We start from the raw sequence: 26,958 nt of genomic DNA, 5'->3' as shown, positions 1-26,958 counted from the left end.
GCCACCTGATATCAAACTATAATGTAAGACTATAATAATCAAAACAGCATGGTGTTGCCATAAAAACAGACACATAGATCAAAGGCACATAGATCACAGAATAGAGAGCCCAGAAATAAATCCATGCTTATAAGGTCAATTAATCTATGACAAAAAAGCAACAATATACAATGGTGTTAAGACAGTCTATCCAATAAATGGTGTTGAGAAAAATGGACAGGTACATGGAAAAAAGGAAACTAAACCACTTTCTTACACCATATACAAGAATAAACTCAAAATGGATTAAAGAATTAAATGTCAACTCAAAGCCATAAAACTCCTAGAAGAAAACATAAGCAATAAACTCTCTGATATTTGGCTGCTATATCAACTCAGGCAAGAGAAACAAAAATAAATAAATAAACAAATGGGACAACATCAAACTAAAAACTTTTGCACAGCAAAAGAAACCATCAACATGTGAAAAGATAACCTACAGAATGTGAGAACATATCTGCCCATGATACATCCAATATGGGGTTAATATTCAAAATTTATAAAGAACTCATATGACCTAACACAATTCAATATCAAAAAAGCAAACAATCCAGTTAAAAAATCAGCAAAGGACCTGCATAGACATTTTTCCAAAGAGGACATAGAGATGGCCAATAGACATATGAAAAGATGATGAATGCCACTAAATCATCAAACAAACACAAATTAAAACCACAATATGATACCACCTCACACCTACCAGAATGGTTATCATCAATAAATCAACAAACAACCAGTGTTGGTGAGAATGTGGATAAAAAGGAACCCTAGTGCACTGTTGGTAGGAATGCAGACTAGTGCAGCCACTGTGGAAAGCAGTATGAAAATTCCTCAAATAATTAAAAATGAAACTTCCTTATGACCCCAGGAATTTGACTTCTAGGTATATATCTGAAAATTCCTGAAACACTAATTCAAAAGCATATATGCACCCCTATGGTCATTGCAGCATTGTTTGCAATAGCCAAGACTTAGAAACAATCCAAATACCCATTAATAGAAAAGTGGATAAAAAAGCTGTGCATATATACAATGGAATATTATTTGGCTATAAAGAGAATCAAATATTGCATTTGCAACAGCATGGAAGGACCTAGAGGGTATTATGCTAAGTGAAATGAGTCAAAGAAAGACAAATACCATATGATTTTACTTACAAGTTCGACTAAAGAACAAAATAAAGTAGCAAGCATAATAGAGAAAGACTCATGTATACAGAGAACAAACTAAGGATTTACAGATGGGTGTGAGATAGTGGGGCTGAGTGAAAAGGTAAAGGGCTTAAGAAGTAGAAATTGGTAGTTATAAAACAGCAATGGGGATGTAAAATATGAGATATGAAATACAGTTAATAATTTTGTAATAACTACATATGGTGCGAGGTGGATATTAGAATAGGATGATCACTTGATAAATTATATAATGGTCTAAACACTATGCTGTACACCTAAAACTAATATACAATAATATCGAATGCCGATTATAATTGTAAGTTTATTCATTTATTTATTTATTTGTTGTTGTTCAGTTCAGTTGTTGCAGTGTCCTAACTTTTTCCCCAGTGCTCACCCCCTACCCTGCCCCCACCCCACGCCCACAGTCAATCCCACCCACATTGTCCATGCCCATAAGTCCCGATGCAGTCACTGGCCAGTAGTGTCTGCAGCATTGTGGATGGGACACGGGACAAATTCACATGGACTACCAAGTCCTGAGGAGGAAAAGGGATGGCACAGCCACTCTCTCAAGAGGAGAGTGCCCTGACCCTAGCCTTGACAAGCTTTTATTGCTTTTCTGGGCACATTACATTGAGAACTATTCTCGTTTACTATGCACAGGTTTGCTTTAGATTGTTACCTTTTACAAAAAACAAAGGAGAGGATTCTGCTAATCATATCACAGAAGAAGGATAATTGCAAATGCAAAGGGAAAAGTGGTTGAACTGGTTACACTCATTCTGGGGAGGTTTAGCATAGGTTTTAGGAAGTTACTTTAAAGAAATGCGGTAAACATATGCTGCCTCAACTCAGGGTGAGGGAGTTTTAACAAAAAGCAAGTCTCAAAGCAGCCCAGGTATAATGCAGGCCTGATTCCCCACGAGAGAGCCTATCCATGGGCATGGGTCCTGCGAATCGGACCTCGCTTTCCACTAGCCTTTCCAAGTGGGAGCTGGGCCAACGCCACACAGAATGGTCTCCTATAGAGTCCTCATTTCATGTTCCTTTGCATCCCCCTCCCCCTTCCTTTTGGTCACTGTCTGTTTGTTCTTTATTTCCGAGTCTTTGGTTCTATTTTGCTCACTTGTTTGTTTTGTTGATTAGGTTCCACTTATAGGTGAGATCATATGGTATTTGTCTTTCACTGCCTGGCTTATTTCACTTAGCATAATGCTCTCCAGTTCCATCTGTGCTGTCGCAAAGGACAAGAGTTCCTTCTTTCTTTCTGCTGTGTAGTATTCCATTGTGTAAATGTACCATAGTCTTTTGATCCACTCATTTAATGATGGGCGCTTAGGCTGTTTCTAGCACTTGCCTATTGTAAATAAGACTGCTATGAATGTTGGGTTGCATAAATTCTCTTGAATTGGTTTTTAAAAACTAAATACAGTACTATATTAATATTCTCTATTAACAAAGAAATCTTGCTAATAGTCATATAGGCAAAATAATTTTTAAAAGTCACTGTATCTATACATTCTACCATATCAAAATGCTATTAAATGAAAAGGGCACATATTTATTCTCTTCTCTCTTTAATCAAACAGCCTCTTACTGGCAACACAGCATGCTGAAGCCTAGCATAGTCTAATGAACAGAACAACCTTATACCTAATAATTGACGATGCAATGAGGTTGGACATATGTACAATTTCACACCCACAGTGATTTTCTATTTGCAACTTAATTTGTTGTCAGTAGAGATTTGACTGTGGCTGACATGACTAAGTAAGAGCAGAAGCCTAATCCTGTTCATGGTCATATCCATCTCCTATGTTGAAAGAAGGAAGCCAGGGGAGGGAGAGAAAAGGTATGGCTGCCTAGAAGAGTAGGGTTGGGATTTCTAAACATATGGTGCCATGAAGTCATTGAGATTTTAAAATATCATAAATCACTATACCATCTAGACAAATGTTTAGGTCAGTAGCTATAATAAAATATGAACATAGAGAACACCAGCTCAGTGTGCTTTTCAAGTCCATGATAGAATGTGTCAGTACACAATCAATGAATAAATGGCCAACCCCCAAATTAATATCACCCATGAATATTAGTATTTCTAATAAAAAGAGGATGATGTAAAATCCCCTGCAAGCTAAAACAGCGTCTAGAAATTACATTAATTATATAATTCCAAGGTCTCAAGTAGTAGACACAGTACTGACTTAGTCACCTAAAAACAAAAACAATTTCCAAAGTTGGCTGATTTTCTCTAAGAAAGATACTGAAAATTATGTAAAACAGCCATGCAATTCTCAAATAGCTTTACACTGGTATTCAAAGATTATCTCTAATTACTTATAATTTTGATTAACAAACTTTTAAAAGAAGTGAAGTCCTGTCTAAGGTTTGGGAATGTTTTTATTATAGTGAAGTTTTTCAAAGTAATGCTAAATGTATGAAACAGATTTACCTGTGACTTTTTAATATGAATGGCTAGTCCAGGCTCATGCTTCACAACTTTCTAAATCCTATTAAACAAGCAACAGTGGCCTCAGTAAACCCCCAGCCCCCATACCTCTTGCTAAGTAGCCCCAGATCCAGCACTAGCAGCAGCCAGCACAGATTCACAGATTGGCTTCACCAGGGAATCTCCGAGCCCAGAACAAGTAGTAGCCATCTCAGATTGCTTTATAGTTCATGCTGGGTGGCCCTGGGCAGAATACAGGTGGGGGCTGATCTTGGCCTGCACTACCCAGGAAATCTCAGAGCCTGTGTACCCAGTGGACAGTTACAGACTACATCAGAATACCACCACCCTGCCCCTGCACAGCTGATCCTCCATGGATGGCAGAGGTTGGTGGTGAGTGGTCACAGCCAATCCTTGCAACTGACTAGCCTGGGAAAATCCCTCCCATTGATCTGCCAACAGCAGTCAAGGCTCAACCACAAGAGAAGGGTATGCTTAGCCCACACAAGGGTCCACCTTAAGTATGCAGCTTGGGTGATAGAGGAAGGCTGTGCCACTGGACCATACAAGACACCTACTACATTAGGCCACACTACCAAGACAGTGAGTCACAGCAGCTGTACCTAACACAGAAACAAACAGAGGAGGCTGCCAAAATGAGGAGACAAAGAAATGTGCCCCAAATGAAAGGACAGATCAAAACTCTACAACAAAAAAGCTAAATGAGCCCTGGCTGGTATAGCTCAGTGGATTGAGCGCAGGTCTGCAAACCAGAGGATCGCAGTTTGATTCCCAGTCAGGGCACATGCCTGGGTTGCAGGCCAGTTCCCTGCAGGCCAGTTCCCAGCAGGGGTCCCACTAGAGGCAACCATACATTGATGTTTCTCTCCCTCTCTCTTTCCCCTCTAAAGATAAATTAAAAAATCTTAAAAAAACTAAAAACAACAACAAAAAAAGCTAAATGAAATGGAGGTAAGCAATCTATCATATGCAGAATTCAAAACACTGGTTATCAGGATGCTCAAGGAACTTCGTGAGAACCCCAACGGCATAAAAAAGATCTGATCAGAAACAAAGTACACACTCATTGAAATGAAGAACAATTTACAGGAAAATAAAGGCACAGCAGATGAAGCCAAGAATCAAATCAATGATTTTGAACATGAAAAAGCAAAAAACAACCAATCAACAACAGGAAGAAAAAAGAATTTTAAAAAACACAAGGATAATGTAAGCAGTCTCCAGGACAACTGCAGTGTTCTAACATTCACAGGAGAGGGGTGCCAGAAGGAGAAAAGAGTTAGCAAGAAATTAAAAATCGATTTGATAAAATAGTGAAAGAAAATTTCTCTAATTTGGTAAAGAAAATAGATATGCAAGTCCAGGAAGCACAGAGAATCCCAAACAAGATGGATGCAAAGAGGCCCACTCCAAGACACATCATAATTAAAATGCCAAAGGTTAAAGATAAAGAATCTTAAATGCAGTAAGAGAAAGGCAGTTAGTTACCTACGGGGGGGGGTTCCCATAAGACTGTCAGCTGATTTCTCAAAGAAACTTCACAGGCCAGAAGGGACTGGCAACAAATATTCAAAGTCATGAAAAGCAGGGACCTATAGCCAAGATTGCTCTACTCAGCAAAGCTATCATTTAGAATCCAAGGACAGAAAAAAGGTTCCCAGACAAGAAAAAACTAAAGGAGTTCATCATCACCAAACCATTGTTACATGAAATGTTAAAGTGACTTATTTAGGAAAAAGAAGATCAAAACTACGAACAATGAAATGGCAAAAAAAATACAGTTTATCAAAATTGAATCTAAAAATCACACTAAGCAAAAAGAAGAACACAGACAAAATCATGGATACCAAGAGCATTTTGATGGTTGCCAGATGGGAGGGAGTGTGGGGGAATGAGTGAGGGAACTAAGGAGTACAAATAAGTAGTCACAGAATAGCCACAGTGATGTAAAGTACAGTATAGGAAATTGAGTAGCCAAAGAACTTAGAGGCATGACCCATGAAGATGAACAATGGTGAGGGGATTGCCTCAGGGAGTAAGGGGTGCTGGGTAGAGGGGGGCAAATGGGGAAAAATTGGGACAACTGTAACAGCATAATCAATAAAATATAATTAAAATAAATAAATAAATGCATCCTCCCTCTTTTATCCACCCTCCCTATTGACCCTGTAATTTCTTTCTTAGATATAGAACCAAGAGAACTGAAAACACATGTTCATTCACACAAAAACTTGCATACAAATATCCATAATATCATAGTCCAAAAGTGGAAATAGCTCAAATGTTCATTAACTGATGAATGAGTAAACAAAATATTCATATGATGGAATATTATTCGACCATAAAAAATGAAGTAGTGATACATGCTACAACCTAACGAACCTTGAAAACATTATGGTAAGTGAAAGAAGGTAGAAACAAAAGGCCATCTGCTATATGATTCCATTTATATGAAATGTCCAGATCATGCACATCTGTAGGGACCGAATGTAGATCTGGTGCCAGGGAAAAGCAGGCGAGGAGAGCATAGGGAGTGAAAGCTGACTGGTGATTTCTTTAGGCAGTGATGAAAGTATTCTGGAACAGAGAGTGCTGACAGTTACACAAGTTTGTAAATATATTAAATACCACTGAAAATCACTTCCAAAGATGATATTTTTCTTTGCTAAGTGAATTGTGTCTCATTTTTTAAAAAACAATTGAAACTCATCCTGTACTTGCAGCCATCTCTTTCTTTTCTTTCAACAGTTCCAGTCAAGTTGATCTTAGGTGTATCTGGGACAACTTACCTGGCTGATTGTTACCTGTGCTCCTTGGGTCCTAGCTATTCCCCAGGGCCTTCTCTCTACCTCTTCCTACTTCCTCTCCTCCACCATTCTTCAAAGACCAGATCAAGTACCGCTTTTTCCAAGAACACTTTCCATCCTTAGCTGACTAGTCTGCCAGAGGTCAGATAAGCCTTCTTTGTTTCATTCATGCTCATCAATGCTATTAAACTTAGGTGAATAACATACAAATGGCTCTAAATGTAGCGGCAGATAGGGCTTTTTCTTTATTTCACAGATTGAAAGTATAGAAGGCAATGCAATTCTTTCATATACAGGGTCCAGCAGAAATAATACCCCTTTTTATTATAAAATCTTTTACTACAAAATCATAAATATGTAATTCTGTAACATAACAATACCACACTCAAGTACACTATATGATGTTTTAGGTAAAATGTTCAAATTAAAACTATAAATTATTACACCCATATTATTATCCTACCAACAACACTCATGCAGGTGTTACTTCTGCTGGACCCTGTATATTCTCAAAATTACATTGCTCATTTGCAAGATTTGTATCTAAAATACTTCTCCATATTATTCCTTCTTTCCATTAAACATCTAAAAAATAAAAATTATATTATTTTACTTCCAAATATATGTATAAGTACAACTTTGAAAAACATTGTTGCTTGAGAGATGAGCTAAACTGAATCAGTGCCCCATGGATTAAAGGATAATGTCATTCCAATTACTCTGACAAAAGGATTATAATATACAGCGGTCCTTTTAGTGAAGTATATTAATAATACCTAATTATCAGAATTCATGACTAAAGAAGCTAACAAAATCTTATTTTCAATTAACACAGAAGTACAAACCGTTGAATTACTTCCACAATATGCCTGAGAGCACTTGTTCACTTGCTATAACACTTAAGAAAAAATTTATTCTCTTTTATATGTATTCCCCACAGAATTCTTTCTTGCAGAAAGAGAGCAAAGTCAATATAAATAATTAAGAACTGCTCCTTCTTGTTAATTTTGAGTGATTTTAGTTAATTCCAATATATATGCCTTCTGTTTATTGCGTATTCTACATGCAGAAATAAACTATTAAGAGTGCCACACAATGCCTTTTTGAAGCTGCATTTTATTTGAAGCTATTCTGTATCTTTCAACCTGTGTCACATTTCAATAAGACTATTTAATAATTACAATCATCCCCTTTATTAGCCTGGCATTTCATTTTCCTTGCTCTACGGCACCCTCCAGTTGAAGGCAAGGAAAACTCTCTGTTGATTAGTTATTTAAGACCAGCAACAATAACTGTGCTGGAGAGAAGGCTACTTGGAGAGGATTACCTAAGATCCAGGGCTCAACAGCCTCAGACAGAAAACCGCAAATTATAAACCCAAGGACTTCATTGCATGTAACCAAATTGGCTAGTTGAAATGCTAATTGCCTTTCAGCAAAACTAAAGGCAGACAGGGGACCCTGTGCTTCAAAGAATACAATGCATTTTCACTCTACTTTGCGACTATTGTCTTGCTGAGAATCATTTGAAATCTATTCATAAAGGTAGCTGGTTCTATAACCCTTAAAATGTGGGAAATTTATGTAGCCCCTACCAGCACCTCCAATGTGCTGATGTGCCAAGATGTGAACAGATGGTTGGATTTAAGCCCTGTTAAGCCCCTAATAAAGTTAAAGCATGAAAGAATTCTATGCCCAAATATACAGTGCAAATTAAGAAAACGTGCCTAGGGAAAAGGAATTTCGACTAACAAATTTACAAAATTAAAATAATCGAATAATAAAATCTTTAAAACGTGAATATTTTCAATGTAATTACATTCAAATACATATGAAAGAGCTATCATTGCCTTTCTCAGAGACCCCAGCCTCTTTATACCTAATGATTTTTATATTGGTTCAAAACTCATTTATGAACAACCATTCCAACAGCAAATTTCCCCATTAATATGAAAGGAGGTCCATTCGGATTTATTAGGATCCTGAATAAATGAATGAGAAATGCCCTACCGGCATCTTGCTCTCATTTTGAGCTACAGCAGACTTATGCCTGACTGCACCAGAAAGGGCCCATGACCACCTGCCCAGAGGCTGGGGGAGGGACTTGGTCTGGAACATTTGAAAGTGTACAGTGTGTCACAAAGGAATCAGAAAACACAGCCTTTGTCCTTTTACTACCTCCTGTGTCCTAGCTCCACCCTTCTCCTCCTCTGCCACACCTCCATCAGGGCAACAGAGCACAGGTGCTGGCTTCTTGTGTGGCCTGACATCCTGGCTTACTGGGGAGCCCCCATACACACGCATATGCCCCGTCCCCCCAGCCCTGCCTTGTGAAGAGAGAAAAAGACATGCACACATGGGGAAATCCACTTTCTATACCACTTCACTGTGCCTGAGAAAGAAAGAGTCCACTTTATTATTACTACGTTTTCATTTTTTAATAAATGTCTTTATTATATGAAGTTTGAGCTGCCTGGAAGTGACGGAATACTATGACTAAATAGAGCTTTAAACTGTAAATGGTTTCAATAAATAATTCACCTCTTACTCCGATTCAGCAAGAGTTAAAGGAAGAAAGGTATCTCTCTGGCTGGATGTTTACCAAAACCTGACAGTGAAGTTCCTGATGATTTTCCTCTTTTTTTCTCTACTATTTGAATTTCCTACAAGACTGTGTTATTTTTACAACTAGAAAAAAGTTATTTCCAAGTAACTTTTGGAGAGAGAGAGAGAGACTCAACTGTATGTAGTATTTAATTGTGACTTTTCCCACAAAATCAGGGACATGTCCATCCATCTCTCTCTATGGTAACACACAATATTTATAATCAAATCAAACAGTCATCATCTAAGGGCACAATATAAACTGTAAACTGCTTAACTGTTTTCTCCATGAGGTAAAAGTGGTGATTGCATAGTGCTTCCACTGAGCAGATGTCGGACCCCATGCACAAAATAATAACTTACCACAGATAAGCAGGTAGCAGAGCCGTTTGTTCAATATATTAACCACTTTGTTAAATCCTAACAATACTAGAGAAATATATAATAAAGTCACTGTCCTCAAAGATTCTGTATCTTAATTGGGGCAACTCTGGAATTTTCAACAAAGGTAGAACAGCTATGCAAAAAGGGCAGGAGGCAGCATTCGGGTGAGTGGCAATAAAAAAAAACACTGAATGACCAAGTTAACTTACTAACATACTTGTCACTAGTTTACGGGACAGTACACATAACTAAAATCATGAATGGAAAATAGAATGTAAGTAGGTCTCTTAATTTGTTTAGCTTTCAGTTTTCCCAAATATAAAATAAGGGGTTGGTCTAATTTTGGCTCGAAGTCTCCTCCTGTGCTTAAGGATTTCAATGTTGTGTTCACAGCCTATGAATTTCTGAACAATAAAGGATCGCATACTTAATCAAAGGCACAATTTATTTTCTTTGTGGGTCCAGCCAGTTTCTTCACCTACAAATCACAGTAATAGTGTTTGATAATTAAAAATAAAGTTAGTCTATTTAAAAGGCCCAGGAGAATTCTTGGCATAGAGTGGACATTCAGTAAGTGAGGCATGCTATTATCATTCATCGTGGGAATATGAACAAAAGGGTTTAGTCACAGCTAATTCTGCTGTGACCCCTCATTTTCTTTGGGTGCAGCTGCGGCAAGGGCACCTCTAAGCAGAAAGCTATCTGAAATACTTTTGCTTGACATCAGCCTCTGCCTTCCCATGTTATTTGTTATCATTCTTTGTATTACAATAAAAGCATTTGTATTCCAAATATATCTCGTTGTCATTTTCTGACAATGAATACAACTGGCATTCAGTGCCTGATCAATATACATACAACCTAAAACTACAATTGTTGCCCTGGCCACGTAGCTCAGTTGGTTGGAGTGTGATCCATATACACGAAAGTTGTAAGTCTGATCTCTAGTCAGAGCACATACAAGAAGCAACCAATAAATACACAAAAAAGAGGAACAATAAATCGATGTCTCTCTTAATCGCTCTCTAAAAGTCGATACATATTTTTTTAAAAACTACAATTGTTATGAAAGTATAGTAAATGTTGGCTAACAGATCACTTCTATAACTGGTGAGGTCAAGACTCAATGCTATTCCATAATTTACCTCCACCCCATTATGGACTTACATTTTAGTCTACGACTCTTTCTCAGCTGGCATTGACAGGTGGTTCCAGCCTTTAGTCATCACACTCAGTATAGTGTAGGTGTTCAGCGCACTCAGGGAAAAAAACCCGCAATCTAACTCTTACTAGCTGGAGCACTCAGGATGAGGAGCTTAATCTTTCCACTCCTCAGAGTCATTATGCGTATTGGGATACTGTTTAATTTATGGTGGTGCTGTGAGTGTTAAATAATCTACGTAAAGCATTTCTCGGAATCCGTTACACAGCAGGCACTCAATACAGGGTGACGGCTGATGCCATTTATCAGGGAAATAACATGGAGATAGGATTCAGTCATTTTTTTTTAGGGTACACATTTTGGTTATTTTTTTAAAGTTATAATCTTAGAACATATCATTTCTAGCCCAAATAAGTTTTTTTTCTATCACCTAGTCCAGTCCCTTCCCTTTGTAAATGAGGAAACTAAGGGCCAGAGTAGGGGTGTGTGTCCAAGGTCACTGGTAAATTAACAGCAGATCCGTGCATTTAATGTATTTTATTATAACACAGTTTCAGAGTGAATTTGGCAATCCCTTGCAGCCTAGGATAGTAGCCCCTCAAAATTGCTGGGGTTCATTTGTATCCCAACTAGAACATTATTTTTTCTTTCCCTTAATGCCTTTTCTTTTCTTTTCTTTTTTGTTCTTTCTAGCCCTTTTACTAAATGACACACAAAGGGGAGGAGAAAAGCACTTTAGTAAATTTAAGGTAATAACTCTTTAGCAAGAATGTTTAAATAACGATATATATTAGGGCACATTTTTTAGCTTTATTCTAATTGTAAGTAACTATGCACCCTTAAGATCTAATATCAGTAATTTCTTTAAAAAGTGTCCAGCTTATATACAAACACATTACACACACTTTTCAAAGGTTGTGAATTCTGTGAAATGTAAAGAGTTAGTTTAAAACAAAAGTTACAGGGGTTTTTCTTTCCCCGGATGAATACTGCCATAATTGCTGTTTTAGTCCTAAGGGGAAAAATCAATTTTAAAATAGTTTAAAACATTAATTCCAACCCCCCTGAAATCAATAAATTTCACTGAAAGTATTTCAGTGCAGTGGTTATGTTGGAATATAAGACTCAAGTTTATCTTAACCCTCCCATTATTATTACCTATGGCGCGCCGTTTAGGGTTAGTAATTTTCCAGGCAGACTTTTTAACATTAAAGCTAGGGGTTCCAAACAAAAGAAGAAAGGAAACTTTTTCCTCCGCTCATTCACTAATCGCCTTCTTTGAGATTAAGCAGCCTTGGAAGGGGCGGGTGGCAGGAACGCCACGCTTTCCGCACAGCTGCAGCCGTGGAAAGAGTGCACGCTGGCAGCCCTCCCCCGTTAGCCACAGACCACCGCGCACGAGGCGCGCCTGCCTCCCGGAGCCCTCGCCGCCCAGCAACAGGTGCGGAGAAAAGATCCCACGCAGCTGATGCTGCGGCGCTCCCTTAGGGCACCGAGATGCTGGCAGCACGTTCCCTTCTGTCAAAGCCTACCTGGCCCCGGGGATACCGACATCCGAGCGCGCTCTGAGGTCCCCGGTGGTCCTTCCTTCACACACCCTTCCTCTTAACCTCGCTCGAGTCCCCACGCTGCGCTGGAGATGCTTATTTTTTCTCCCGCTACCGGGTCAGGAAGGTGGCTCCATCCTCCCCTTTATCCCACCCCCCAACCTCCTCCCCCTCCGTGTTCTGTCTGCTCCAATAGAACTAGCGGCTCCCTAGGCTGCGCTCACCTGACCAACGGAGCGGGGGTGGTCGCCCAAGGCAGTGCGCCCTCGTCTGCCCAGCGGGCAGCCAGGTCTGCGCTCCGCCGTCGGGAACACCCTACTTTGACCATCCCTAATGGACTATTCCAGCAACCAGGCTCCCGAGGCTGACCTGCGTGCGCGAAGGAATGCACAAGTCCTGCTTCTGCCCGCGCGCCCTTGGAGGAATGTGCAGCACGTACTGTGCGCTTTTCTTCGACTAAACTTTCTAGTGTGTCCCCCCACCCCCATTCCTCTTTGGCACAGGGAACCCGCTCACTTAGATATCAGGGGACTCCACCCTGTAAGCAATTCGTGGTTTTCTTTCCGGGGGGGGGGAAAACCCACTTACTGAGTCTTGTTCGTTCCTAAGCACATTTCTTTTAACGCTGAAGCACCCCTGAAATGTTTACCCCATTACAATTTGCACATAAATTGATGAGATCTTTATTGAGGAATCTACTCCCGTATACACTTACCTGGGAAGGGTGTCTTCTCATTTATAAAATAGGATTGTTAATTCCTGCCTCACACGACTGTTAAAAAAATATATGAACGAGATGTGTATAAAGTCAACTCTTTACACCTGGCACGTAGTAAATCCTCAACAGATGTTGTCAATTATTCCCAGGGCCTAACAGTAAAGTCTCCAAGCATCTCGGTGCAACGTGCAAATGCCTATCTGCACCAGAGATGTATAAAACACTTGCAGCATTCTAAGAAGTTTCAAAACTAAGAAGAGATTAAAAATTGTACTGCAAATAGCAGTACAACACCTCAACCCTGGTTCTATGTAGGTAAAAATTAAAATAAGAGCCGACTGCTTGGTTCAGTTAAAGGCAGAAACAGGACCAGGTCCTGAGTCACCTAATTACAAAATACAAAGCATGTGGCACACTTCCTAAGACTAGGAATAACTAGATAGTTACTTTGAGTTGCAAACATCTATACAGGTCTACTAATGTAGCATTATTTGGTAACTGTTGTTGAATGAATGCCTCATCTTAAGCTGCAAGTCACAAACAAATAGGCATCAAAGAAAAAGTTATTCAGGCCAAATGGTTCTGTTAGAGAAACTGTGGGAACGCAAATACTGCACTTCAAGGTGTCAGAACAGGTAGTGAGAAGAGCAACCTAAATGATCAAGGAGATTGAACAGCTTTCCTATGAGGCTCAACTACAAAGACGGAACTCCATCTAGAAGCTGTGAGTCTCTGGGGTATATCGAAAGAGTAATTACAGATGTACTTACTATATCCTGCCGTAGAGAAACTGAAACTTGAGACAATTTACAAGTCAAAACACTGAGTCAGTTATTTGTGTGGTGATAATGTGAAAGTGGAAAAATTAGTAGAAAAATGATGTCTTAGATTTTTATTGTAAACACATGTTTAGTCTGTTGATTTACAGCTCCTAGATTATTTTAAATGTTTTACAAAAATCTATATTTAATCCACAGTTTTATGGTATTATTGGTATGCTTAAAGGCTTATTTGTGGCTCAATGTTACTTTTAATTTTTAAGACCCTGACAAAGTCAGTGTCTATCAACAAAAGATTCTGTCTTAATCTTCATTTCACCAAGTCCATGGTTAAACACGTTCTCCATAACTGTACCTACTCAGCAGGTACTTTCCCAAAGCTACCTCAAGTACCTAAGTCATTCATTAGCAATTATTACTGAGTGTTTAGGAAGCAGATGACATTGTGAAGGCACTGTAGAAAAAACTGTGATTTCTAAACCCTGAGTTCACTGAACTTGCACTTTCTCTGAGTGAAAGTGTAATGAACCAAAAAGCATAATATGCCAAGCAAAAAAAAAAAAAAAAAAAAAAAAAAGAGCACCCCAGAGAGTGCTAGAGATGCTCCAAGAGGGAGTGATTGTATGGAATGGTGAAGGCCTCCCCAGGGGGTTGCTGATTTTGCCTTTAGGAATACAAGCACAGCAAGCAGTGTAGGTGGTATTTTTAGCACAGGTATTTGAAGTATTGTAGATGCTATCAAATGCTGCAAATATTCAACAAACACCCATTGCATTTAAATCCAAATTTCTCACATGACCCAAAAGAACCATATGATTTGGTCCCTCTTTTTCTTTCCGGCCTCATTTGGAAGTCTCCCTTTTTTGGTTGCATCCCTTTCACACTGACCTTTTTGCTTTCGCTCAAACACAGAGCCAAATCATTCCTGCCCCAGAACTTCTGCACAAGCTTTCCCTCTGTCTGGTATACTGTTTCCAGAAGTTTTCCTATGCCTGAAGGATATATCACATCCTTCATTTGAATGGTGGCTCAACTAGCCCTTCCTCACAGGTGTCTTCCCTGATAACTTCCATGGGCACTCTTACCCATTACCCTGTTTTATTTTCTTTATATCATTTATATACCTAAGAAATACTCTATTTTCATTTTTTTGTCCATAAGAACCAAAGCTCCATGAGGGTAGGCTCTAGGATATAGTAGAAACTCAAAGCTTGTGAAAGAAGGAGCGGCAGAGGGTGGGGGAGACCTGTATACTAGGGTTCTGTGAGGAGGCTGAAAGGCTATTATACCAAAAAGAGTTCCAGAGTCAATGTACTTCACGATCCAATCTTAGAAATTATGGCATAATCCCATGTTAAAGTATAAATACTCCTAAATCAGAGATAGTTTAAACTTTTTCTGCCATTTATAGCTTAGAAATTCTTTTCAAGAATTTATTCTTGAAATCAGGCTTTGCTAAGGAAAACAGAAAGAAAGAGGATTACTGAGCATCTGGAGGTGGGAGGTGGCAGGTGCCGCTCAGGGAGAAGGGTATTAAAAGTTGGAAGTTCTGAAAGCAAGTTTGACCTAATTCCTAATTCTCCCTCAATGCAGCCCTGATGGAGTATAAGCCTTTTCCCTACAGTAATCTTCAATAACTCTAAATTTCACACAGTAAGGAAGGAACAGTTTTCTTAAACTCTGTAAGAAAAGTACTGACGTCCTACAGTTTTTGTTCTTCCTCCAATTTAGTTAGTCTTGCATACTAAGGAAGCCTTCTAAATGTTCTCTGAAGATCTTTGTAGTTCCTTGAAAAAAGTATTTCTCATACTTGACATTCTGAGCTCAGATATCTAAGTTTAGGCATATGGGAATTTCATCAAAAGTACAAAGCCGAACGTAGGCAGTATCTACTTTCCCTCCCCTCCAGAAAAGTGAAGGATCGTACTTCAAGAGTGCCCAAATCTTTCTGCCAGCAGCTTCTGTTTGGGACTAGGTCTGAGACAGGAAGAAAATTAAGACTTGTAAGGAGCTTACCACAGACTTGGAGTTCTCCTTCTCTCCCCACTCCTAAATTCAGAGCAGAACTACCTAGGCTACCAGTAACCCAGCTCTCTACACGTGCACACCTATATGTAGTAGAGTTCTCAGTAAAATGTACTGTTTATCATCTTAGCACTCATTAGTGGAAAAACAGAGCTGAAAGCCAAGTTCACAAAGGACATGACACATGGTAGGAGCTCATTGAACATGTGTGGAATGAGTGATATGATGGGACAAGTAAGTGACAAGGAGGCCCCACTCTCAGACAAGAAGTAGAGTCGGGAGGCGAAAGGAATAATTTCCCACTGCAAAGGAGTCAGAGAACGCATTTAATAACAGAGGATACTTTAAGCTTGGTATTCTGCTCCTGAGTCAGAAAGTGAAAAACGTGCATGGTCCTTTGGGAAATAAAAGGCCTCAGAAAATCTGAGCGACTCCCTGAACAGTCTCTCACGCAGAGCTCTCCCACAGCGTGACCGCCTCCTTGAATGCTCTACTCCAAAGTGATATTTTATTTGCCTAACTAATCCCTTTCTTACTGATATTTCAAATCCTGCTACTTTTGAGATGCCTCTTCAGATAGTACCATAATCCTGCTAGTTGTGCTGCATAGTTTCAATAAGTACCTACTTCACCAGAAGCATCACTAGACAATACGAATACGGATAAGCTGCGATCTCTGCCCTTATGTAGTCCATATCAAGTAGGAGAAAGAAGACGTAAATCATGATAATCAGAAGAACAGTATCACCAGTGCTGTCAGAGATACCACGAGGGTCGGAGAAGGGAGAGAGAGATGAGATTATGGGATTGCATCAAGATGACTTTCCTCCTGGCTCTGGTGACTCTGTCACACCCATCCCATTTTGGTTCCTGGGACTTGCTCTTGTTCTGGCTGACAAAACAGCCAGGTGCCCTCCATTACCTCTGCACTCTAGTTGGCCATGCTGTGACTGAGTCACACTCAACAGAAAACATGTGTAACAGCAGTTTTAAACCTCTATTCCGGGGGTCAAAAAACTTTCTATAAAGGGCCAGAAAGTAATATTTTAGACTTACAAGCCATGCAGTCTCTGTCATAACTATTCAACTCTACCATTGTAGTTTTATAGCACCCAAAGACAATATACAAACAGGTGAGCATGGCTGTGTTCCAATAAAACTTATTTACAAACAAGCAGTGGTCAGAAATGGCATAAAGGCCATAGTTTGCTGACCCCTGCTCTATACAGAAGCAAAAGTTATTTTAATCCTGAGGTTATTTTTTAAAGGTTTTATTTATTTATTTTCAGAAAGAGGGGAAGGAAGGAGAGAGGGAAACATCAAAATGTGGTTGCCTCTCCAGCGCCCCCTACTGGGGACCTGGCCTGCACCCAGGCATGTGCCCTGACTGGTAAGAGGACTCGCAATGCTTTGGTTTCCAGGCCCACGCTCAAATCACTGAGCTACACCAGCTAGGGCAGAGGTTCTTTTTGATATTGGTATCCAAAATTGATTCATTCTCTCCACAAACGTTTGCATGTCACTAATATATGATGCTTCAGAGATGTAAAAATGAATAAGAAAGCAGCAAACTACTGGATCCTGGCTTCATACAGCCAGCCAGCCAGCAGCACAGCCAGGCGGCACCATGCAGGTGCCAGGGGCTCAGGCTCCTAAATCTTCATGTCCCACTCCACCAGTGTCCAGGGCAGCTCGTGGTAGGTGGAGGGGGCAGCCTGGCCGTGGGGATGGCTGGGGATCTAGCTGGCATAGGGAATACCCAGAGTGAGAAAGAGACTAGGCAATGCCTTAATGACTGCATAGCCTCTGACCTGGAGAGGGTGAGGAGCCTGGAGGGGCATAATCGGAGACTTGAGAGCAAAATCCAGAAATATCTGGAGAAGAAAGGACCGTAGGTTGGAGGCTGGTGGCATTGCTTCAAGACCATCAAGGTCTTTGAAAGTTCTGTGGAAAATGCTCGCAACCTTCCTCAGAGTGACAATGTGTTACTACTGATGACTTCAGGTCAAGTATGAGATAGAGCTGGCCACGTGCCAGCCTGTGGAGAGTGACATAAACGGGCTCTGAAAGGTCACTGATGACGTCAATATCACTAGGCCGCCGCTAGAGAAAGAGACTGGGGCTCTCAAAGAGGAGCTGCTCTTCCTGAAGAAGAACCACAAGGTGGGAAGCAAATGGTCTACAAAACCAGATTGCCTAGTCTAGGCTGACTGTGGAATTGGATGCCCCAAATCTCAGGACATCAGCAAGATCATATCATATACCTAGGCACAGTATGAGGAGTTGGTTTGGAAGAACCAAGAGGAGCTACACAAGCACTGGTCCCAGCAGACTGAGGAGAGCACCACAGTGGTCTCTTTTCAGACCATTGAGATAGCAGCTGCTGAAATGATACTCATGGAGCTGAGATGTATGCTCCAGTCCTTGCAGATAGACCTGAACTCCATGAGAAGTCTAAAGACCATCTTGTAGAGCAGCCCGAGAGAGGTGGAGACACACAATGCCATGCAAATGACCCAGATCAATGGGATCTTGCTGCACCTGGAGTCAGAGCTGGCCTAGACCCGGACAGAGGGGCAGCACCAGGCACAAGAGTATGAGACCCTGCTGAACATCAAGGTCAAGCTAGAGGCTGAGATTGCCACTTGCTACTGCCTACTGGAAGAAGGAGAGGACTTCAATCTTGGTGGTACCCTGGACAACAGCAGGTCCAAGCAATCCACCCAAAAGACCACCACCGGCAGCATAGTGAATGGCAAAATAGTGTCAGGCAATGACACCAAAGTTCTGAGGTGTTAAGGCAGCAGAAGTAGGACATGAGACCAACAAAAAAGTTTGGAGCTCACTGAAAAAATGAATAAAGATAAGATCTGAGTCCTAAAGAAGCTTTCTGTGGCAGAATTTGCTGTTGCATTCCACCAGGTCCCTCTATGTATTATAAAGATCTAAAATTCCAACCTTTAACTGACTTGCCTCTAGTTTCCTTGTCCTCACCCTCTTTGAAAACAAAAATAAAAAGAAACCAAAAAAAATCAGCCAACAGCTATTATCAAAATACGCACCGACTGGGATTTCTCATCCACCTGCTATGTACATTGTACAATATTAAAAATCATCAAGATGCTGATGGACCATTTTCTGCTCCCCTAGAACTGTCTATTTGGCCCAAGCCAGGACCAAAGACACAATAAATACTTGATTTCTAAAGCAACCTGACAAACAGTGAGACCAGACTGTGCCTCCAGGGATTTTTAGAAAGGTGAAAAGACAAAATAAGGACAATTACCTGCCTCTTTTCTCACCTCAGAGGGGAAAAGTATTGGCCCTGCAGAATTAGCCCAGGGAGAATGTTCTGGCTTTTCTCTCTCCTCCAGAACTGTGATAGAGATTGGAGGTCATAGTAGAGAGGAAAGAATGGCAACTCATTCTGCTGGTTGGATGTCTGTTTAGGACAATAGATCTGTTGATCTGCCCTGGCCCTACCCCTAAGAGGAAAGAGAATTAGTAAAGAAAGATAGCAGGTCAGAGAGAAAGCACAAGGGAGCAGAGACCCACTCTCACCTTTGTACAAGGATGTGTAGGTCTCCTACAGATTGAGATGCCATGACAGTTGCACTTTAGCAAAAATTGCCAATACCTGACCTGGGAAACAGCTTATGTAGTGGCAGATCCTCAGAACAAGAGGCTGTGTACTCTTGGCAGTAGCTGAAGGAAGTGATTAAGGAAAAAAGCCCTTCAAGGAATCATGCAATGGGGAGGGCTCAGAGAACCCACCAGAATTTAGCTGCGTGCATTTGAGAAAGTCAGTATGCCAGTCATAGGGAGGCTATCTAGTCTGTGTTATCCAGAGAAGCAGCCACAACCATAAAGGACACTATGCTGATAAGGAAAGAAATGTCCGTCCTTCTATTCTCCTCTCAGTTCTCAGTATTAGAAGATAAGGCCTTGAAATGGAGCGGACAGAAAAGAGATGTGTTCTAAAATCAAAATCACTGTATATACACACACACAATTCACACTTCAACAACTAACCATCCCCGTTTCAGTACCCTGGATCCATTGTGTAACTAAACAAAAAACAGAGACTTGGCTGCCTGTTGCCATAAAAGCCAAACATGTGAGGCAGCTGCTGATGCAAAAGGAAAGAGTTTTTATTCCAGTGCTGCATGATTTGGGAGAATGGCAGGCTCCCGTCTCAAAGCCCATCTCCTCTTTCTGCTGTGGAAAAAGTCTAACCACCCTCAGCAAGGCCAAGACAAAAGCCAGTGTCCAAAGTCCCTGCTTCATTTTAAAGTAGTTTTTTGAACCCCACAGGCAGCTGCTAAGTGGTCTTAGTCCAAATCTAAGTAGCTTAGCTTATTCCCAGCTGCTCTCCAGGAGGGAGCCTGCATGTGGAGCTCCATAACCATGGGCCACGCAGCTGCTGGGACTGCTTGGTATTATGCTCCTCCGCAAGAGAGTGTGTGAACACACGGGCATTGCATCACCAGGTGGGCAAGAGAGAATGAGAGAGGCACCATTCTGGAGGCCATGGGACTAAGGCCTGGTGGTCATGGAGGGAATAGACGAGTACACTGTATGAGTGCAGGATGATAGTATAATCCCTAGGATTATGCAGTGTGAGTTTGGGACAAACCAGGTGCTTTCTCAAAATCACCAATCAACTTTCCGAACTTGTGCATGCTTTGGGTGGGTCCACACCCAACCAATCCCTTCTTTGCCTAGACTAGACTGACAGACCTCTTTGGTCCAGCACCTCCCCTTTTGACTTCTATGGCCCATGTGCCTGCCTTCCGCTGGTCCAACCGTCAGTCTAGTTTGGGGTGGAGGGCATTTCTATCCATTATCTTGCTAGCTATTGCATGTTCAGTGTAAAACCTCCCCCTGCTGCCATCTTGGCTAATGCAAGAGACTCCCTAGCAGTCTGGGTGAGTGTTTTATGGTAACAATTGGTATAGCAAGTATTGAAGAGGAGAAAGCTTTGACTGTGATGTGACACTGGCATATACTGAATTCATGGAAGCTTCCCCAGATATTTGCTACCCAGTGGGAAAGAATGATTTGACATAGAATACACAAGAAAGAAACTTGAGACAATAATACTGATTCATGTCCATGTTTGGAGTTCATGTTTGAACCCCACTGAATGAAAACCCCCCCAGTAAACCAGTAAAACTGGCATTTCCGAAAGTGTGTACTGTGGATTTCAATACAAGTTACACAAGCTTGAAAAGGGCAAAGGCTCAGTCATCAAATCATAAATGTGGAAAACATTCTTAGAAACTCAGTAAGCCCAATAAAATATTAAAAGACCTGAGTACTACCATAAATAAACCAGTTTGAATTTGTTTAAATCAGTTTTATAAATTTATTTGGTCACCAAAACTTTTTTCTATGTGATTTTTATTAATATTCTTCAATATACGCATTTGGAAAATCTTTTCTAAAGAAGGATGAAAGCTTGGCTGAGTCTAAAACCGAAGTCATATGAATGCCAGTTGGAGAGTTAATGGAAAGAAATGCATTTTTGGGGGGGTTGGGATTCTTATGGCTTGGGGCTGTGCCTGTCTGTCATTCTTTCCAGGGCTGAGAGAGTTGCGCAACTTTTGGCAATGCCATTTTACGTGGAAGGCTATGTGCGGGCTGCCCCCAGGAGCTATTCTCGCCCACCAGGACCACATCGGAAAAGCTGGGGAAGGTCTTGGAAAATTGAGGAGTACGTTCTTCTTGGCTTACCTCAGAAAATAACTTAAATGTTGGAGACCTGAAAGAACTAGAAAACTGTTATTACCATGCCTCCTGAGAGCCATTTTTCATGTCTTTCCTACCCTACACAAGACTTCCACAGTCAAACTTGTGGAGGAAAAACAAAACAAAACGAATACCAAAGCCTCAGTGCAGTCGACATATGTACAATTGTGTGAGGGAGGAGCCAGGACAAGGAGAGTGGCAGAAAGAGTTCAAACAGAGCTCCAGCTGGAGGTGGCCTCACACTTTCCTGAAGACAGAGTTAGCTCTGAGGAGCTTCCCATGCCCTGTTCTCTGCACCTTATCTAGACTGTCCATGGCTTATCTAGAGGGGACGGACTGTCATGATTTATCATGATTGTTTTGAAATCTCTAGTCTTGCATGTTACAACCTTCTCTGTAAAAGATTTGGTCCCTGAATAGATGAAGTGTACAATGAGTAGTTCCTCCTTAATTTAAGACTCAGATGTTTGACAAGGTAACAGTCAACCCAGACCATGACAGACAAGGAGCTGAGGTGGCATTTTAGAATTTTAAACCGAAAAGGTGATGATGAAAAAACAAAAGCCAAACAAACGGAAAAACACTAGCATCAAAACCTTTCTCCCTCCGACTTTTTTAAATGTGAAATTAATAATTTCACATTTTTGTACTTGGTTATGTCTCCCTTTTCTAAATTTCTAGATTCCCAATATAATTTTAATTTTTCTAAAGTTAGTAAGTGAAAAGCAAATGATGAATTAAGTATGATGTTTACATTCTGCTGCAAATATCTTCCTAAGTTAAAAATGTTTTTCCTCAACAAGCCTATTTACAGAACATTCTGTCTAAGACTTTGTAAGTTCATTAGCACTGTTTTGGTTTCTAAAGGTGTAGAAGAGCAAAAATAAAATCATTTCTCATGGTTAGGTCCAGATGAGGCCAAGTAATAGTGTAGTGTAGGCAGATTCAGCAAACCTAGATAAACTTATTAATCTTTCCCATTTTACTTTCCCTATTTGCAAAATGGAGATTCTTTAATGCTGACTACACAGGATCGTGTACAGATCAAATGAGACAGTGAAGTCTGGTACATAGTAGAATTTCAACAATTGACAGGAAAACATTTAAACAAAACAGTGATTTCCTATGTAGCTCTATTTTAGGTGCAATGAAGAAAGTTTTTCTTCTGAGTTAACCAATCCAATATTGAAAACACTATACTGTTAATTTTACATAAGTTCACAAATTTGTAATTATGTATTCAAAAGCATTTTTGCATTAAAATTTTAAAATAATTTATTTTCACTGCCATGATGTAATAGTACCAGTCTTTAATATACATGGATATTTTATATGAATAAATAAAAAATATATATGCAATGGTTGAATAGCTCCATGATATGAATATTAAGATCAAATAATAGCCAAATGTATATATTGCTTTCTAAGAAATAATTTCATATCTTTACAAACCTAATGTATACAGTAATAGTATTTGATTACACACATTGTATTTTACTTTTATTATGGCCACATACAATATTTTATTATATTATTTAGCAATGAATGAATATCCCATGAAAAATATTTTAAATCTTTATCTTCCAAAGTTAAACATATTTTCCTCAAGAAATCTGCTTACAAAAAAAATGATATTTGAGACTACATTTAGATTAACGATTGTTTCTATTTCTTAACAAGAAAGATGTCTCAGAGCATTTCCTCACACTTTAAAAGGGTTTTACCCATAAATCAGATACTAAAGTACATAGAACTTTTCATCTTTTAAGAACAGCTAATTAAATCTTTTTTTCTTCCTAGTTGCCCCTGGTTTAGGCACGCTGTGTGTGGTGCTTCCCACGGCTTGTCATTGTGCTTTAACGGCAGGGAGAGGAACCCAGTGAAGCTCAGTGACCACACCGCGTATCAAAACATCACCATGACAGCGTCTGTCCACTTGTCAGCGTTCTTCTGAAATGACTCAGCCGTTCATTTTGTTGAATCAATATTGAAGCTTTCAAGATTTATTACTTGAGGTTTGGGAGCAGGCGAGGCAAACAAACCCTTCATTTCTAACATGAAACTCTATTTGGGCCAAGATTTTGATTTCTGTGTATATTTATAAGAATAGACTATAAGGTTTCCATTCCTTGCATAATTGTAATAAGCTTGCATTTACATGCCTGCTTGCTAATACCATGAAAAAATTTTTAAGTTTCTGAAAACATTCTGTGGCCTGGGGGAAACTTATCAAATGCTGAACTGAAAGAGCTAATTTCCTGAGAGATGTGGGGGGGGGGAGGGAAGACAGATGTAAGGCTTTTGATATGAAATCTTTAAATCTTTGGTATAAAGTTCTTTAAATTTCATTGAACTATCCCATATTGAAGCATAATTAATAAAAACCAGGATAAGCATGTTATCTACTAAATCTTTCTATTTAATAAGATCCATTTATTAATACTTTCTTCTTTAAACAAACATAAAACTGACCTTTTCTATTTTAAAATAGTGTGATTTCTTCAAAGACTTTTTAAATAATCACATACATTTCTAGTGGATTGGGTCACAAAATGAGTTGGATCTCTTAATCCAAGCACTCATCGTGTGCATTTTCAGTTATCAGTGGGCTAAACTCAGTGCAGAGCTCATTGATACTGTTCAAAGATGAAATTATGAGAAATATTCCTAAGTATAGATCTGCCTGACAACCCCCCAAGTGTCTTTGAAGCTTCACTGATATACTGGACCAGGTTACAGTGAGAGAGGGCAAGCTTCTCTTCATCATCCCTCTGTGGGCACACTTCCCAGAGCTGAGTCTCCCACCTAACACCCCGTGACCTAGACCACTCCTACTGGGATCTGCAGGATGCTGCAGTGCAGGTATGCTCAGGGGGGTGAGTCTACACCAGACAACATGATGAAGTCATCTCAGATGGGTTAGGGATCTGATATCTCAGGAGCACAAAGCTCTATCCAGGACTTCTCCAATCTGAGGAGAAATCATTGGCTTGGGAGCAAACAAAGCCACTGAAAACAAAGCTCCCACTGTCTTATTTCCCACATGGGTGGGAAAGTCAAGCCCACTGAAGACATGCTTGACTGAGAGGATGTTTGAGGATCATATAGAGCCTTGCAAAGTTTATATATATGCCTGGTCCACTTAAGACAGAAGTATGCCAGCAGCTTTAGACTTAAGTTTGAAGTGCTCTATCTTTCCAATGTCCAGTCAGCTTTTAACTTAAAGGACTTCAAACAGCCATAAGAATTTCCAATCACACTGAAGGCACATAGAGCACCCTCTGCAGTTTCTGCTCAAGGTGATGAAAAAGCTGTGGAGGTACACAACAGTGATGGTTGCACAGGGCTGCAGATGTCATTATTGCCACTGAACTGTACACTTAAAAATGGTTCATTAAAATGGCAAATTTTGTTATGTTTATTTTACCACTTTAAAAAATCAGTAATGTTATATGTCAAAAACTGTTACACCTTTTAAATGGGCGAATTGTATGGCATACGAATGATGTCTCAAGAAAATGGTTTAAAAAAGGAAAGGAAAAAAGAGTATTATGGAGAAAGCTTTGATGCTTTGTCTGTAGCTTGTATATAAGTCAGGTTGTATCAGAAAACTTACACTGAAATTGTCTCACTGTTCAGAAAAATCAAAATTCTCTTTTTTCTTCTTTGTAGTGTTCTCAGAAAGTAAAAATGCTTTTTTTAATAAAGATTGTACTTGAAAGGGTACCAGACAAATACAGCTTAAGCATTGTATTAGAGCAATCCCACGTGGAATACTCCCAGACAAAATGGAGAGCTCCGCTAGCCCTTCATTCTTCTCTTTGCTTTTCTTTCCTTCTCTTTCCTTCTCTTTTCTTTTCTTTTCACTTCTTTTCTTTTTCTAAAAGCAAGGAAGTGAAATGTGAATATTTCCTACAAGAAATGCTGAGCTGGTTAATTTCTGATAATTATAAAATCATGGGTGGTCACTAGTTCAAAGAAAAAATTTCCCAAATAAAACAAAGTATGAGCAGAGTCTTTAACTGTGTCCCTTTATCCACTGCCAAAATGCCGCATCAATAGAACCGAATGTGAAAGCTGCAGCTTTGATATGAAAGGTACTGAAAGTATTCATCTTTTGGTAGTTGTTCTGTCACTATATGGAAGGGAATGAAAGGAAAAAGAATTATGCAGCATCAACTTGAATTACCCAACTGGGGAAAAGGAAAACCAAATCATAACCAGATGCATCTGTGCATACATTTTTAAATAAAATTCTCTTTGATATCTCCAGGCATCCAATGCACTCTGCTGGCAGTGTGAAGTTATTGAAAATAATACAAAAGAGAAATTTAAAGTAACATATTATCACTCATTTACAGTAGAGAAATACTATTAGAAATGTCTTTAAAACATCGATATAAGGCTGAACCCATGAAACTGATATTTTTTCAGGTTATAATGGTCAGACATTGGCAAAATGGTTGAATAACAGCAAATTCATGTGATTCAACCTAACACATAATTTTCCTCCTAATTTAAAATGACAGTCTGTTCTGTTCTTTATTTATCATCATTTAATAGAATAAAATACATTTATTTAATTTTATGTAGTTTACTTATTTAACAATTTTAGCTCTTATGTGAAATGATTCCATAAATATGAACATGAACAAATTAATGTTCCTTTTCTCCCTTTTAATTAAGAAAGATTTTTTTCATCTGAAAACACCAAAATTTCCCACTCGTCAGTCTGTCCGGGCCTACTCTCAGCAGGTCATGAGGCACTTGAAGGGAAACCTCTGTTTGAGGTGAGAGAAGATGCTCTTCCTCTTATGGCTCTGCTCTTATATCCTTTTTACAAAATGATGATATAAATACCAGGCTTCCTCTGTTTGCTACCTTGAGGGACCCAGAGGCAGGTACTGTGGGTACGAAAGAGGGATTGGAGGGTGAGGTCTAGGGTTGCTGGAGTGGGACTGAGTGAAGCTTGATGCTAATGGAACTATAAGGCAAAGGCAAATCCTACTATGGATGTTCATCCTCCTTCCTATTAAAAAAAATCTCCTCTCGGGTCTAAAGAGAAAGAATGGTGCTGGCAATAGAATGGAAAGCCACGGATTAAAAGCTGGATCATTTTAAGAACAGTGTTGAAAGGAGAAGAGAAGAGAAAGGAGGTGAAGAGAGGGGCAGAATGGGACTGAGTTGAAAGAGGGAAAAGCTCTGACACCGAGCGCTGCCTGTACAGCCTAGTTTCGACGTGCAGCAGTGGGGGTGGGAAGGGCAGGTGGAAAGGCACTGTGCCTATTCCAGAGCTCAGCAGCCAGGGCAGAAACGGCATCCAAACAAATGCCTGGACTCAGATGAGTGCTTAGACGAGTGCGGTTGTCTGGACTGGCTCCCACTGTAAGGATGGAATTTCTGTGACGTTACTGAAAAAACTTCACGTTGTCAGTGATAATCGGTACCATCCAACAACTGGACGTGTTCTGTTTGCAGTTAACACAAAGGCAACA

The 26,958-nt window shown here is 39.9% G+C and overlaps 1 protein-coding gene across 1 annotated transcript in view; it reads right to left on the bottom strand.

The window, feature by feature from the left end:
* The window catches only part of ADGRV1 (adhesion G protein-coupled receptor V1), a 519,907-nt gene extending 507,617 nt beyond the window's left edge, over nucleotides 1–12,290 (bottom strand). The window contains exon 1 of the mRNA XM_053664484.1: nucleotides 12,176–12,290. Within this exon, the coding sequence (XP_053520459.1) occupies nucleotides 12,176–12,197 (22 nt within the window). The 5' untranslated portion in view covers nucleotides 12,198–12,290. The remainder of the gene's footprint in view (nucleotides 1–12,175) is intronic.
* Nucleotides 12,291–26,958: the final 14,668 nt, after the last annotated feature.

This window comes from Artibeus jamaicensis, unplaced genomic scaffold (genome assembly GCF_021234435.1).
Source record: "Artibeus jamaicensis isolate MK-2021 breed Jamaican fruit bat unplaced genomic scaffold, CSHL_Jam_final contig_373, whole genome shotgun sequence".
NCBI classification, from domain to species: domain Eukaryota; kingdom Metazoa; phylum Chordata; class Mammalia; order Chiroptera; family Phyllostomidae; genus Artibeus; species Artibeus jamaicensis.
Note: the sequence above shows the minus strand (reverse complement) of the source record. Positions and strands in the feature narration are given on the sequence as shown.